Below are 13,832 nucleotides of genomic sequence, written 5' to 3'. Positions count from 1 at the left end.
AATAAATATTAATTTCTACTTTAAAATAGTACATCATTTTAGACGGAAAAAATACCTAAACCGGTACACCGCGGTGACGCAGACGATCAGGTAAAGACAATAACGTTTAAAAAACGTCTTTAAAAGAAAATTTACACGTCACACAACTTTGTATTTCCGTTAATTAAAAAAGTAAGTGGTAATTTCCGAATAAATATTAGATTTCTACTTTAAAATACATAGTTTTATACGGAAAAGATACCTACACAAAGCGCTCGGCATCTAATAGCGGGACCAAATACATCATTCGACGTTTAAGCGAGAAGTTTTTTATCCCAATTTTGTCGGCCAAAAATATAGGTGCGACGATAACGCGCGTGCGACCATTATGTGATAAAAGATAGTAGTCCAAGAAAAACCAGAGAAGGCGTCCTTCCTTCATTTCATTTGAAATCTTTGTTCAGGTTTTTTTCTAATTAGCAACCAGTGAGAACTTATCAGCCAACAGCATTGTTCAGGGTGCCTGTGAATTCATCTTGTGATAACTAATTTAATACTTATTTTTATTTGTATAAGTAAGGTTCTCGTGCAAACATAATTTGAGCACATTTCAGCAACTCTTTGTTAAATTGAATTTTTTTTAGTTGTATATATTTTTTTAAGGTGTTTAGTGTGAGAATAAATTGTATTTGTATTCCAACACCTTTTCTATCATGAAAATAAGGTCTGGCTAGCAGTACAACTGAAGTGTTCCTTTTCGTAAGTGTGTTGTATGAACTTCAAAACATGCGTATAGAGACAAAGTTTGGCAAAACATTGATTCCTGAAACTCACAAATTTTTATTTATTAGTTACAATGGTACAGTTTTTTTATGTTTGTTTTTTTGTTGGAGTTGGAAAGTCGCTTGCTCTTTGTGTAGAAGTGTGTCATCAAAGTGGAGACTTTGTACACAGTGTTCTGGCGACCTGTTCCAGCTCAGTGAAGTCGGCAGATCCACCGGACTCCGGCAGAGACGCTGAGGTCCAGAGACTGCACAACCATGTGGCACTTCTGGAGCAGGTATATCTATATATCTCTCTCTCTCTCACACACACACACACCCATGCATACACACACACACACGCACCCACGCACGCGTGCACACACACACACACACGCACGCACACGTACACACACACACACACACACACACACAGAGAGAGAGAGAGAGAGAGAGAGAGAGAGAGAGAGAGAGAGAGAGAGAGAGAGAGAGAGAGAGAGAGAGAGAGAGAGAGAGAGAGAGAGAGAGAGAGAGAGAGAGTAGGTAGGGCTGGGTATGGCATGTTAAAATTCGCTAGTTCATTAGATTAGATGACATACAACATTTAAACATTAACTCAAGTTGCCATAGACTTAAGCATTCTGGTATCGGTGAAAGGGGTATTTAAACTGATTTTACGTGATTTTAACTATTCCGGTGTGTTAGTTTTACAAAGCTAGTAAGTTTTACTAGATTCCTTTATAAATATATGACCGACCTGTAGGAATAGTTCAGTGTACTAGAACTATGCATTACGGTTTCTGTCTTCTTTATACGGGAACTCGGCAACAAATATTCCGCATCTTCATCCTTGAAACGCCTCTCCGCTGTTCCGTGTCTTCGTCCTGGAAACGTCTCTCCGCCTTCTACAACTTCATCCTGGGAATGCCTCTTAGCAATTCCTCTCGTTGTTCGTCTTCGTCCTGGGAAGGCCTCTCGTTGTTTCCGTATAGTCTCGTACTGTTGATTATTCAATATATTTCTTTCTTCGTCCTCGGAATGCCTCAATATTTCTTCCAATCTTCGTAGTTGTGAATCATATTCTTCATCCTGGTAACGCCTCAATGTTTCTTATAATCTTCGTATAAATAGTAATTCCTCTTCAGGTCAATAAATATTTCCAAATTATCAATATTATCAATTTCTTCTGTTATTTCATGCTATTTTTCAAAGTATTCAAAATATCTTAATTCCAATTTCTTCAGTAATGTAATTTCACATCTTGCTTCTCCGAAAGTTCCTATATCAATTACCATTTTCGTTTTCTCACTTAAAAATTCCAAACAAACTTTTATTTTCCAGCAATAGTTTTTGTTCTACCGTCTTCGACCAATACCAGATTGTTTTACAAACTTTTAGTCAAATAATATTAAACATGAAATTTTTAAAATACAATCCTTATTGGTTAAACAAAATATCTCATTCCTTGAGCAATGAAGTTTTACATTAAAAAGATATACCTACAAAATTATTGACGTATGGTTCATAGAGAAATAAAGACATGTACACTGAAGTGAAATTATAAAATATGACACATTAATTTAGTTCCTCCATCTTGTTCTATAAAGTTTCCAAATCTAACCTTTATACTATATCGATTATCGACAGGTGTTCATGACGAAACTTTGCCTATTCATTATTGTTTTTTTAATGAGATTTCCCTCGCTTTCAATTGAACATACCATGACAAAACTGCATCCATCGCTGGTGTTTGTTAGAGTACCTTCTATATTCCTCCAGCCTCGAGGTAAACTGCACGCTAGTTTTTAATAGACGGAACTGACAAAAGAGAAGCAAGGGGATGGGTAAAAAAATAAAATACAATGGAGGAAAGGAAAACAAGGGGATAAAAACTAGCAGTCTTCTCCTTTGTCTTGTTAGGAAGTGCAGGAGTTGGATGAGTCGTAAATGGGGGGAGGGGGTAGTCTGCCCCCTCACTCCCGTAGTAAACGGGTAAACAGACAAAGAAGAGCCGAGGGTCAACTACGCCAGTGTCCTATTTTGTATACTCCAATAAGCTGAGAAAAGGAACACTTGACTTGTATACACGAAACTCTAGTGAAGACAGATACCCATACACAGGGAAAACCCTTACAGTGAAAATTACTCAAAATTAAGGGTGCGACCCATACTCTTCTGCCAGTGTTGGTGAATACGGTAAAGTATTAATTTAGATATGCTCCTCAGGTGATTCATAAGGTTAAAAATATAATACAGTGAAACCCTGATTATCCGTTTTCCAATGGACCATGAGTAAAAAACGGATAATCCAGGAAATCCTACAATGTGGGAACACACTCTAAAGTTACCAAATTCACAATGTATGTACTATTGCAAAAACTTTCAGTGAATCAGTTAGGTATTTCCATAAACTGACACCAGCAGCACACTGTATATACACTTTTCATGGGGACAAAGTAAAAAAGTGTAAAAAGCGGGAAAGTGTAAATAAAGGGAAAAGTAAGAAATACGTTAAAGTTAATTAAAATACAGTCGCATCCTGCAGCGTTCATAACAAATGCGGGCTACATTACACATACGCATTGCACCACAGTAAAAACATTTTAAATAAAAGGGCCGCAAATTGTACATTTACCGTCAATAGCGCGCCGTGCGCGGAGAAAGGTCATCGTACTCAATCAGCTGTTATGGCGCGACGTACCCGCTGGCTGGCTCTCTCTGTTGTCTGAGCTGCGCATGCGCAGTATAACTCACTCTACGCTCCGCCCAGACTCGTGACGTTCCATCAGCAGTCAGCCAATAGATGCGAGCTTAGCGGAAAAAAATATAAGCTCCACCTCCCGTGTACCAGTTTTGTCCAGTTCTAATACCAGTTTATTGGTATACGCACCAGTTTTCTTGCTGCCGTGACGTGTTCAAGTTTACGTTCACCTTGATTTCTTGATACCAATAATTAATTATTTACGATCCCCAGATATAAATGGTTAGTTTAAAAAATATGCGTCAACTGTACAATACTTCCGAAATTATAAAATACGTTTAAAACAGTTACCAAGACTCCGCTCATTTTATCTAGTGAGGTTTATGTCTCGTACCAGTATTTCGGCTAAGTTGTGACATAAATATAGTAACAGAACGTTTATACATTCGTGAGTTTACGTTTTTCCCGAGTACATTTTAGATTGCCTCCTGCTATAATTACTCGGACTTTTACACGCCTAGGCTTAAATTATTATATGTTTAGAAATAAAACCAACTTTTCATGTTATAAAATATGTTTATTTTGCGATTTAAAATGTTCACTGCCGACTATAAAAGTTACGTTTTTCACAATGTTTTTAGGCCTACTATCGTTGTTACGTGATGTAAATAGCGGGATGGATTAGATTTTTGAGACGTAACTCGCGTGAAAGTATTGTATTGGATTAAATGGGAACCAAACGGGACCTGAAGTATGTATATAGTGCAAATAACGGTAACGTAAATACGGGGTTTCACTACTTCCTTAATTTTTTTAAATGAACAAAATGTGCCATCCACTGGGATGTTTGATGCCCGAACTTGCTGGAACCAAGAAAACAAAACTTTCTCAAGCTCACTTTATTTCGACTGTCTTGCCATTTTCCGTTTTTTTTGAAGACTGGCCGAACTGACTTGCTTGTTTCCGAATCTCATTTCTTCTAGCGAAGATAGAATTAAGAGTCGATGGAGGAATACCATAGCGCTTTGCCAAATCAACCCGTTTTTCGCCTGGATTTTTTTCAACGGCATTTATAATTTCTAAACGCTCTTTAATGGTTTTAACCTCTTTTGTAGGCCGATACATATCAATGAACCTTTACAAATTTCACACGTGCATTAGAGTTAAATGCGTAAAGCTAATTTACCGTAAACAAGGAAAATCTCGCGCATATACGGCCGGCCACGGAAACGCTAGGATGAACAATTTCGTCTATGTTTCTCGCAGGATTTCACTGCCGCTTAATAGAAACGTGTTTACGTTGGGCTAGTATGTACAGTATATTGATCACGGGTATATTGTTGTGTCGATTATCGCACAAAGCAAGAACTATCGTGCGAGCGTTAGCTTTCGTCTGTTGTTTTATCGAAGTTGGTGAACCTGTTAGCAACAGCGTCATGCTCACTTTATTCGTTTTCTTTTAGTAATGGCCGCCATATGTAAATATTGGTATTGCGTGTCGTGTAGACACGCGTAAACTGGAATATTTCTCGGGAATTTGAATGTGAAATCAGTAAAAGGCCTGTAAAGTTCAACCCGTTAAACCGGGTTAAAAAATATTCGTAAACGATGGAAACGGGATTTTTTTAACATTGTTCTTGCGGGATTTTTTCGGGACCACGGACATTGAACAATAAAACCGGGAAATTCTACAATGCGGGAACGAATAAACGAGGTTTCACTGTAAATATATACACCAAGGGGTACCGAGAAGGGATTTTGGCAAGGGGGAAGTGAGAAAAAAAAAGGGGGAGACAACCGAGTGGCCCAGTTAATGCTTGAGTTTACCCTGATGGTTGGATGAAAATTGTATATAATATGTAAAACTTAAGTTATGTGATACATGCACATCACACATGAAGTCAATGACCACTGTATCCTTATGCAAGCAAATCCAACTGGACGATGATTACCACATTTTGCAAGGGGAGGGAAAAAAATTTGTATCCAAAACATATTTAGTTTCACCTTTAACGAGAAGGCGAAGAAACTGCTTGGATATCGCTTGGCAACGGAATGAGGAAGCTGGCGGTTGCGACAGTGGTGGGAAAATGAGGGCATGTTGCTCCAAGATAACAGACCATACAGATAATATTTCAGCCAGTAACTCAGGTGATTTACATCCTGTAGTTTGTCTTCTTACTACTATGTTCATTCAGTTTTAGTGTGTTACAGAGGTTACATATCCAGTTGGTGAAAATATAGTATGCCTATAGTTTTTCAATCCAGTATGCTTCGAATGGTGAATTTTACGATCTGTTACTACAAATATCCAATCTCGTTTACGAAAACAGTTGTGTGTATTGCTGAACATACAGATAATTGCTTGGGTGGCCCAAATAATTTGTTATGTGAGCTATTAAAAATACATTTAATATATAATAGCCATAGCATATTTGTTAATTCATCACTACATGCCATTTTATTTTATTTTATAATTAATAAATGTAGGTTTTATAAAATGCAATATGCTACAATTTTTCAGCATATTATGGAATTCCAGGTGCTCCAAAAGGAAAAGAAAAATGTCAATAGAAGAAAAGGGTTTATTTAATATTGGGTCTTTGTTATCTAAAAAAAATATTGCATATGAAAAAGTGTAAAGTAAGGAGCCAAATAATAGGTTTTTTGTTCTTCGTGTGTTAGGTATTTCATTGAAGGCAGTGGACTTAGGGCAAGTACAAAATATGGATTTTAATAAAAAAAATTAAGCATAAAATTTTTATTAGCATGTATTCAAACAGCTTTTTGATTTAATTGAGTTTTCATGATTTCTTATTTGAAAAACTTTTTTATTGCCTCATAATGGCATGACTGCACTGGAATTATATCTCAGGCTAAAACTACCCCAAATGTAATACGTCAGGAAAGAATATCCAATTTTTTTTTGAGGGCGGTGGCTGTGAAAAAACGTGATCCAGGCCACCCTGGCAGCCCCGGCTAGGGGAGGGAAAAGGGTGGAGGGTGAGGAGAGGGGTTGTGTCGCCAGGAGAAGGCGGGGCTCGCCCGGCGGCTGGAGGAGGCGAAGCTGCAGGAGCAGCGGCACCAGGTGGCGGAGAACGTGGAGCTGATACGGCTGAAGCGCGGGCTGGCGCAGCAGGCCGCGCAGTTGGCAGCCCTGGAGGAGCGCGCCCAGGCCGCGGAGCAGGACCACGCCCAGGCGCGGCAGGCGCTCGCCGCGGCCCAGCGTGACACAGGTTAGCGGCGGCTCACTGGTCACTGTGACCAATATGACCGTGTCGGTTAACCCTAGGTGCAAAACTCCCGGCCCACGTGGGCTCCCTGCAAATTTCCATTGCCCCACCTTGCAAACGCTACCGATTTTCTCCCTGGTCGGAACTGTCCACTAAAATCACATGGAAATATCTCTGGGAAGGTTTGTGACCTCTAAAATACTAGAAATAGCAAATTCCTGCGAAAAGTAAATTTTTTACCATTATAATTAATTTAGTGATGTACAGATATAATCTTTTTAGTATCAGTATCGGCCAAGAATCCTAATATAATTGTTTCCAACCATATTAAAAAAAAATTGATACCCATGAAAAAAATACATAAATTTCATCCATTCAGGTGTCACCCATATGTTCTATTTACCTGTTTATATTTCTGAAGGTGACTATTACTCCAACCTTTTTTTCTGTAATTTAAGGTTTTACTTGATTGAATGTTGTGTTCATTAATTAGGCAAAGGCAAAATTGTTGTGCTGTTATTTTTTTAATAAATAAATTCCTTCCACTGAATTTTCTGTACTGTCTAATATTTCAAGTTTGACATCAGCTGATTTTTGCTTGTTCTCTGTGGGTTTATGTTTAATTTATTACTTCTTATATTGCATTTTTGAATTTTGAAACTGCAACAGCATATGTCCAAAGTGTATTAAATCTAAATGTTTATTGAGCGTAGCACAAATTTTGAGATTAAATACATTTTTTTTGTCATCTACCAAAGGATTTTATTCGTGTACTGGCTTATTACTTAAAAATATTGAATTTCTGGAAACTTGCACTGTGATCATTCATAAAAAGTATTGTTTGGTTGTGTACTGGTTATCGGATGTGTTAAAGAAATGAATGGGTATCAGTACAGTAAGACACTCGCTCCTGTTCCGTGGCGAGGTGGAAACGGCTCGCGGCCGGACGGCAAGCACTCTGGGTTCTTGTGTGTGCAGAGTGCGCGCAGCAGCAGAGGAACGTGCTGAAGAAGCGTGCGCTGGACCTGGAGGCAGAGCTCCAGTCCGTCCAGTCGGAGCGCTGGAGGCTGCTGGAGCTGGAAGTGGCGGTCAAGGACTTGCAGGTTCGCCGCTAGTTTTGGCCCACGCTACCGACGGCATGGCCATATGTGTTTACTGCCCGTCTGCAGCTCACGAAACTCACTGAAGAGTAACGACACTCCAGGACTGGTCACAAAAAAATGCCCTGAAATAAACAGTAACAGTTCTGGAAGTCACGAGTATTTATGTTTCCAGCAGCCTTTAGCCTTTTGTGTTTTGTCCTCACTTCAGTTTATTGTCGCACATTAAAATGGGTGTAGATCCAGGGGGTGGGGGATCAAAGGTGCCCGGACACCCCTGGAATTAAGAAGCTCCTCACTTTGGGGGCCCACTGATCCTCTTGCACTTGCAAAATTGTGACTATGGAAAAGGGTTGATAAACATAATTATGTTAAAATTATTTTATGCATAACTTTCTGTATATTTTTATTTTTTATTTTTGTGCTTATTGCAGTAGACACACACACACACACACACACATACATATATATATATATATATATATATATATATATAGAGAGAGAGAGAGAGAGAGAGAGAGAGAGAGAGGTCAAAATAAGAGCAGTTTACAACATTAAAGCACCGTATGATGTGTATGACGTGTCGGTTAGCCCCAAGTGCAAAACCCCCGGCCCACATGGGCCCCCTGCCAGTGGCGTAGCGTGCCATCTCGGCGCCTGGGGCGGGAGACCCATTTTGCCGCCCCCATTCTATAGGTGCTTACTTAAAATTAAATTTCACATGCAATGAGGTACCTTTTATTGAAGTTAAAATAGGATGAGCGGTTTTACAAGCGGATTCTACGGGCCTTATTAGCAGCGAAGTCAGAAATAACTTTGTCAAAATCAATATTAGCAGCCAATTCTTGTTCAATCGACAATATAGCCAAGTTTGATAGTCTAGCGGAGCTCATAGTAGATCTGAGGTAATTTTTTATTAGCTTCAACTTCGAAAAACTTCTCTCACAACTTGCAACACTAATCGCCAAAGTCAAATATATACGAATCAAGATGACTATATTTGGAACCGAAATTCCGAGATTCAGTTTATGAATGAACTGGAGGAGCTCCAGTGGTCCATTACCACTTATATGTTCCTCTGATTCAGAACAGGCAACAACAACAAACTGATAAAGACGCTTCCGCTCCATCTGAAACTCGTCCTTGTCGATGTCTTCTAATACATGGGAAAGATCACACTCGAACTTGCTGTCCAAAAGTTTTGCTGGCATCAAAAATCCGAACTTGTCCGATATTTCTTGAATTTGCTGGAATCGAGTCGTCATTTCTTGAATGATCTTGTCGAATGATGCGGTAATCTCTCAACGGATTTCCTGTTTGTGAGACAAAGCTGCATCTTCAGAAGATTCATCGCCATGCATGCGTTTTTTCCTGCGAATTCTTCTCGTTTTCAGTTCGATTCCGAGTTTTTCGCAGAGAGTCTTAGCAAAGTCGATTGCTTCTTGCACGAAACGGTCTCTACTTTCCACTAAGAGGGTTTTCAAAGCGCAGAGTTTCTGAGCACACTTATCCACACTTAGTCCTCGTTGCTGCAGGTAAATCTGTGCGTCATCTACTTCAGGTAGCACTGCAGCCCAAAAGCCAAGAAAAGTTAGGAAGTTAAATGACTGCATGGCTGTCAGGAGAAGACTGGCTCCCGATCTTGTTTCGGAAGTTTGAGATGAATCTGTTAATTGTTCCAGTACCTCAAGAACTACCTCAAACTTATTTTTAAGCATCTTGACAGCTACATGTCTAGCGCTCCAGCGCGTTTCAGTGACTCGTTTTAATGCTTGACCTGTGACGGCAACCAAAGCGTTCCATCGAACAGTTGATGCGGAAAAGAAGGCAAACAGCTTCTCCAGAGTTCCAAAAAATGTCACGGAATCCACTGATTCAGAAGCAGCGTGTACCCCAGCCAAGTTTAGTGAGTGGTTTGTGCATGCAACGAATATAGCTTTCGGATTCGGTGCTTTAATCCGGGCTTGAACTCCATTGTGGATCCCTGACATTTTGGCAGCATTGTCATAAGCCTGTCCTCTCAGATTCTGTATGTCCAGTCCGTCTAATGTTATCTTCGCGATTATATCGTTGCTGAGATCTTCTGCATTTTTTCCTTTTGGTTCGAAGAAGTCAATGAAAGATTCTACCACGGCGACTTTTTCTCCTTCGATATGTGCGTATCGCAGAACTTGGCTCATTTGGTCATTGTGGGAGATGACTGGTGTGCTGTCGAAGATTACGCAATAATATTTAGCTTCTTGAATACGACGGATGATGGTGGATCGAACTTGCTGTCCCAGTAAGTTTATAAATTCATTCTGGGTTTCTGGAGATAGATACGAAACTGAGACTCTTGCTCCCAGCTTTATCTTTGTCAGGTGTTCCGTTAGAAGAGGGTCGTATTTAGCTAGGAGGTGCACTAACTCCAGAAAGTTCCCGCGATTGCCACTATCATCTCCTCGAATGTCTTCTTGATGTCCTCTGAAGGCCAGATTCTGTTTGGCTAAGAACTGGATAATATTCAGCAACCTGTACAGTACATCCCTCCACTTCTTCTCCTCACTTTCAAAAACTTCTTGTTGTTTCTGATCGATGGTTGCTTTACAGTTCAGGCGAACTTCCAACTCCTTCCATTTCAAGAAGCTCTGTTCATGGCCCAGGCTATTTTCATGGTCTCCTATTCTTGGATTTAGCTTCCACCATTTGTTGAATCCTTCTTCAGATGCGAAGTTAGAGCCGGAATTGCCAAACAGCTTGCAAGAAAAACAATACAAGGATTGCTTCAAAGGCGAGTACACCATCCATGTTCGGAGAACCTTTTCGCCGTTAGATAATGGTTTGTAGAACCACTCTTTGGTTAGTTTTCGGGTACCGCCTTTCGTTGAAGTCCCTGAGCGAACAACATCGGCAAATTTGGAATCGATGTGCTGTACTGAGTCAGATCCGCGACATACTAGAAGCGTTCTTACTTCGTCGGTCATAGGAGAAGGCCAGCAACCTACATCGTCGAGATTCACATCTTTGATTTCGGCAGGAGCAGAAGGCACGATTTCAATTATGTCTTCTTTGGCAACATTCACTTTTTCTGCAGGCTTATGACTAGATGCTTGAGGTACTTTTAATGAGTCGACTTCGTCTTGACCCTGCTCTGTGGTGGGACCAGAACTACTTCCAACTGCGACGGCAGGTACGTCTTCTTCTTGTACCTGTAAAATAAGTTATGTATTCCCATGAATATTGGCCAGAGGACACGTTCGAATTTCAAATAAGTATTTTATCTATCACAAAACAAAAGTGGTTTTGGTGACGGCGCGGTTTGCCGGGCTTATAGGAAAATTTACAAACAAAATTGATTTTGTATGGCAGCTACCTTTTTTAGAGTTTCCCGGTAAAAACTGACTGAGTAAGCCATGTTATAGATGTTATTAAAAGATAAAATGACGAGAAATTTGAGAAAAATCGTTGGCGCCATTTTTGAGCTAAATGAAAAATTATGTTTTCTTTGTATGACAGGTACCATAAATAATCAAGATATCCAAAAACAAAAACAAAAAAATATTCCTAGACTACTACTAGATTTACAAAACATCCCCTATTGAAGTTTTAAATTCAAGTAGCAGGACAAAATTCAGTCGTAAACTTAAAAAGATGTACCTTAACTCAATGTAATTTATGTTAATATACTTCATACTTTTTAAACAATAATCAATGTTCAAACAGCTATTAGAGCAATTTTAAGTGTATTATAAAATAAGATTTAATGTACGAGTGTGACTCCGTACTCGCAGACAAACCTAGGTGAATAGGTTTTGCGAGACTAATGTAAGAAATATTGTAACTTTTGTAAACAATAAATAAATAATAATAATAATAATATAGGAGTTTTACTGTGTCCCGGTTTGCGGAAGTTGTTTGGTTTGCTCTGGGTTAAGGTCAAACTTTACAGTACAATGCGTAGTACTAAATTCAATGAGTGCGAAAGAGAGCCATCGACATGGGCCGACGCGTGAAACAAAAGATTTTGTATGAGTAATTAACATAATAAGGAGTGCCGCTCAACTCGGCTCGCGCGCGCCGGGCGGCGCGGCGTGATGCGATGTTGCCGTTCGTATGTAAACAAACAAACGTTATAAAGAGCTCTGTCAGTGATTTCGCAGTTTTTCTTTTAAATAAATATTAAAAAATAGTTGGTGCGCAAAATTTTAGATAAAAATGGAACATTATAGAGTGTGTCTGACACTTGTAATGGATGAATCATAGATCAGATCTCAACCCGCTTCACTGGCGACCCGCCCCCGCGGGTTGCCGCCCGGGGCGGGCCGCCCCCTCCGCCCCACCCACGCTACGCCACTGCCCCCTGCAAATTTCTATTGCCCCACCTTTAAAACCCTACCGATTTTCTCCCTGATTGGAAATGTCCACTTAAATCACATGGAAATTATCTCTGGGAAGGTTTATGACCTCTAAAATACTAAAAATAGCAAATTCCTGCGAAAAGTAGATTTTTTCCCATTATGATTAATTTAGCATGTTATATATAAACAATGTACCAGTGATATAATGATAAAAAAAAATTATAAATTATTATTAAAGGTCATGAAAAGTGCTGAAATTGATTTTTCAGGTATTTGTAGACGCTGTGGTATGCATACCTCTCACCACTGAAATTACATGCATTTAAAATATGTTACTTTCATTATTTGTTTTCTTTTTCTTAGATAAAATGTTTACAAGCAATTTTTTGTGCTGCCAAATTAAAAATGATTGATCTTAAAATCTCGTTAATTACTTGTATAAGTTTTAGGAAGACAATGCCAAGCTAAACATCCTCTTGTTTCTGCACATTCACCTGTAGTTACTCGTGCAGTTAAATGTGTGCTGCAAAGACTTCATCTGTATGGTCAGCATTTGAATCAGAGAACCCTAAAAAGCAATTTCTTTCTCCTGCACACTTCCTTGTGAAGTGCAGTAATATAACACTGTTGAAACTTGTACATTTTTGTTCTGCATCTGTTTCTTCCATTATTTTTGCAAAAAAAAAGGTGCTTCTGCAGTTTCCTTTTTTTATCTCAGCGGGTAGATGGAGTGAAAAACACTGAATATCTACTCTCATTCTAAATGTCACTTGAAACACATGTAAACACAGTGGAGTTAGGTATTTATTCCAAGGGGTATCTACTTTGTCATCAAACTTTCCCATGTCATCGGTAGTGCAACTATTGTTTTCTAGGAAAAAGTGATGCCTATGAGCCTGCAAGTTTGTAAGAACTGATGTGGTCCTTCCTTTAAAAATAATTCAAAGGAATAAAATTAAATTTTAGATGTTGAGTAATCTAGAGATAATATTTTATGTTTTTACTTTTATAAATACTGATTTTTAATACCTACTCCACCAAAATAGTGTTACAGTAGAATCCCGCTGATGCGACCCCTCACGGTTTCCGGAATTACGGACTTATAAACGGAACGGTCGCAATAGAGAATTCGGGCCAATCCTCCTCCCCTCCCGCCAAATATATCCAAATACATAAAAAATCGCCTTTGTTCGCATAGATTTCATATTTAATTAGTCTATGGTGTAAAAAAGACAACTTTTTAAATTCATATTACACCTCGGACTCGCATACCCCGAACAATGGGTTCCGATAAATACTCACGCTAAGAGAATTCACGTCACGCGAGTTCGGCTAAGCTAGCTAGATGGTTCTTATTTTCGTTCAAAACGTGGCGAAGGAACTTGTGTGGATCAGGTAGAAAACATTCTGCTATAAACGAAAGATATAAGAACAATGCTATCCTCAAATGCTGTGACATGTTTTTGGAGTAGATAATCACAGCGACAGACCGACAGGATGCGTTCCCGCCCTTGCCGTCAGCGATGTTTATTTTGACAGCTCAAGCAATTATCTTTTCCACGGCCCTTCACAGCGTTAAAAAAAAAAAAAAAAAATGTGTGGGCGGGTAAATGAGGGGAAGGAGAGCGGAACTGCTGGCTGCGCACGCATCTACTCGCCAGTCGCCACTGCCTGGCGGCGGCGCGCGCGCATATGTGCGTATGTGGGTGTGAGCGTGCGCG

At 39.5% G+C, this 13,832-nt stretch overlaps 1 protein-coding gene and 1 long non-coding RNA gene across 7 annotated transcripts in view; one reads left to right on the top strand and one right to left on the bottom strand.

Annotated features, from left to right (window-relative positions):
* LOC134540264 (coiled-coil domain-containing protein 88B-like) overlaps nucleotides 1-13,832 on the top strand; it is a 91,711-nt gene that overhangs the window by 22,589 nt on the left and 55,290 nt on the right. For all 6 annotated transcript variants that reach the window (XM_063382921.1, XM_063382920.1, XM_063382918.1 and 3 more), the window contains 3 exons: nucleotides 955-1,039; nucleotides 6,470-6,677; nucleotides 7,653-7,777. In XM_063382921.1, the coding sequence (XP_063238991.1) occupies nucleotides 955-1,039; nucleotides 6,470-6,677; nucleotides 7,653-7,777 (418 nt within the window). The remainder of the gene's footprint in view (nucleotides 1-954; nucleotides 1,040-6,469; nucleotides 6,678-7,652; nucleotides 7,778-13,832) is intronic.
* On the bottom strand, nucleotides 800-3,646 carry LOC134540267 (uncharacterized). Its single transcript, XR_010076435.1, has 2 exons — nucleotides 3,376-3,646; nucleotides 800-1,009 (listed from the first exon to the last, which is right to left on the bottom strand). It is a non-coding gene; the product is annotated as an uncharacterized LOC134540267 (long non-coding RNA).

This window comes from Bacillus rossius, chromosome 16 (genome assembly GCF_032445375.1).
Source record: "Bacillus rossius redtenbacheri isolate Brsri chromosome 16, Brsri_v3, whole genome shotgun sequence".
Taxonomy (NCBI): Eukaryota; Metazoa; Arthropoda; class Insecta; order Phasmatodea; family Bacillidae; genus Bacillus; species Bacillus rossius.
This window is presented reverse-complemented; position numbering and strand designations above follow the sequence as displayed.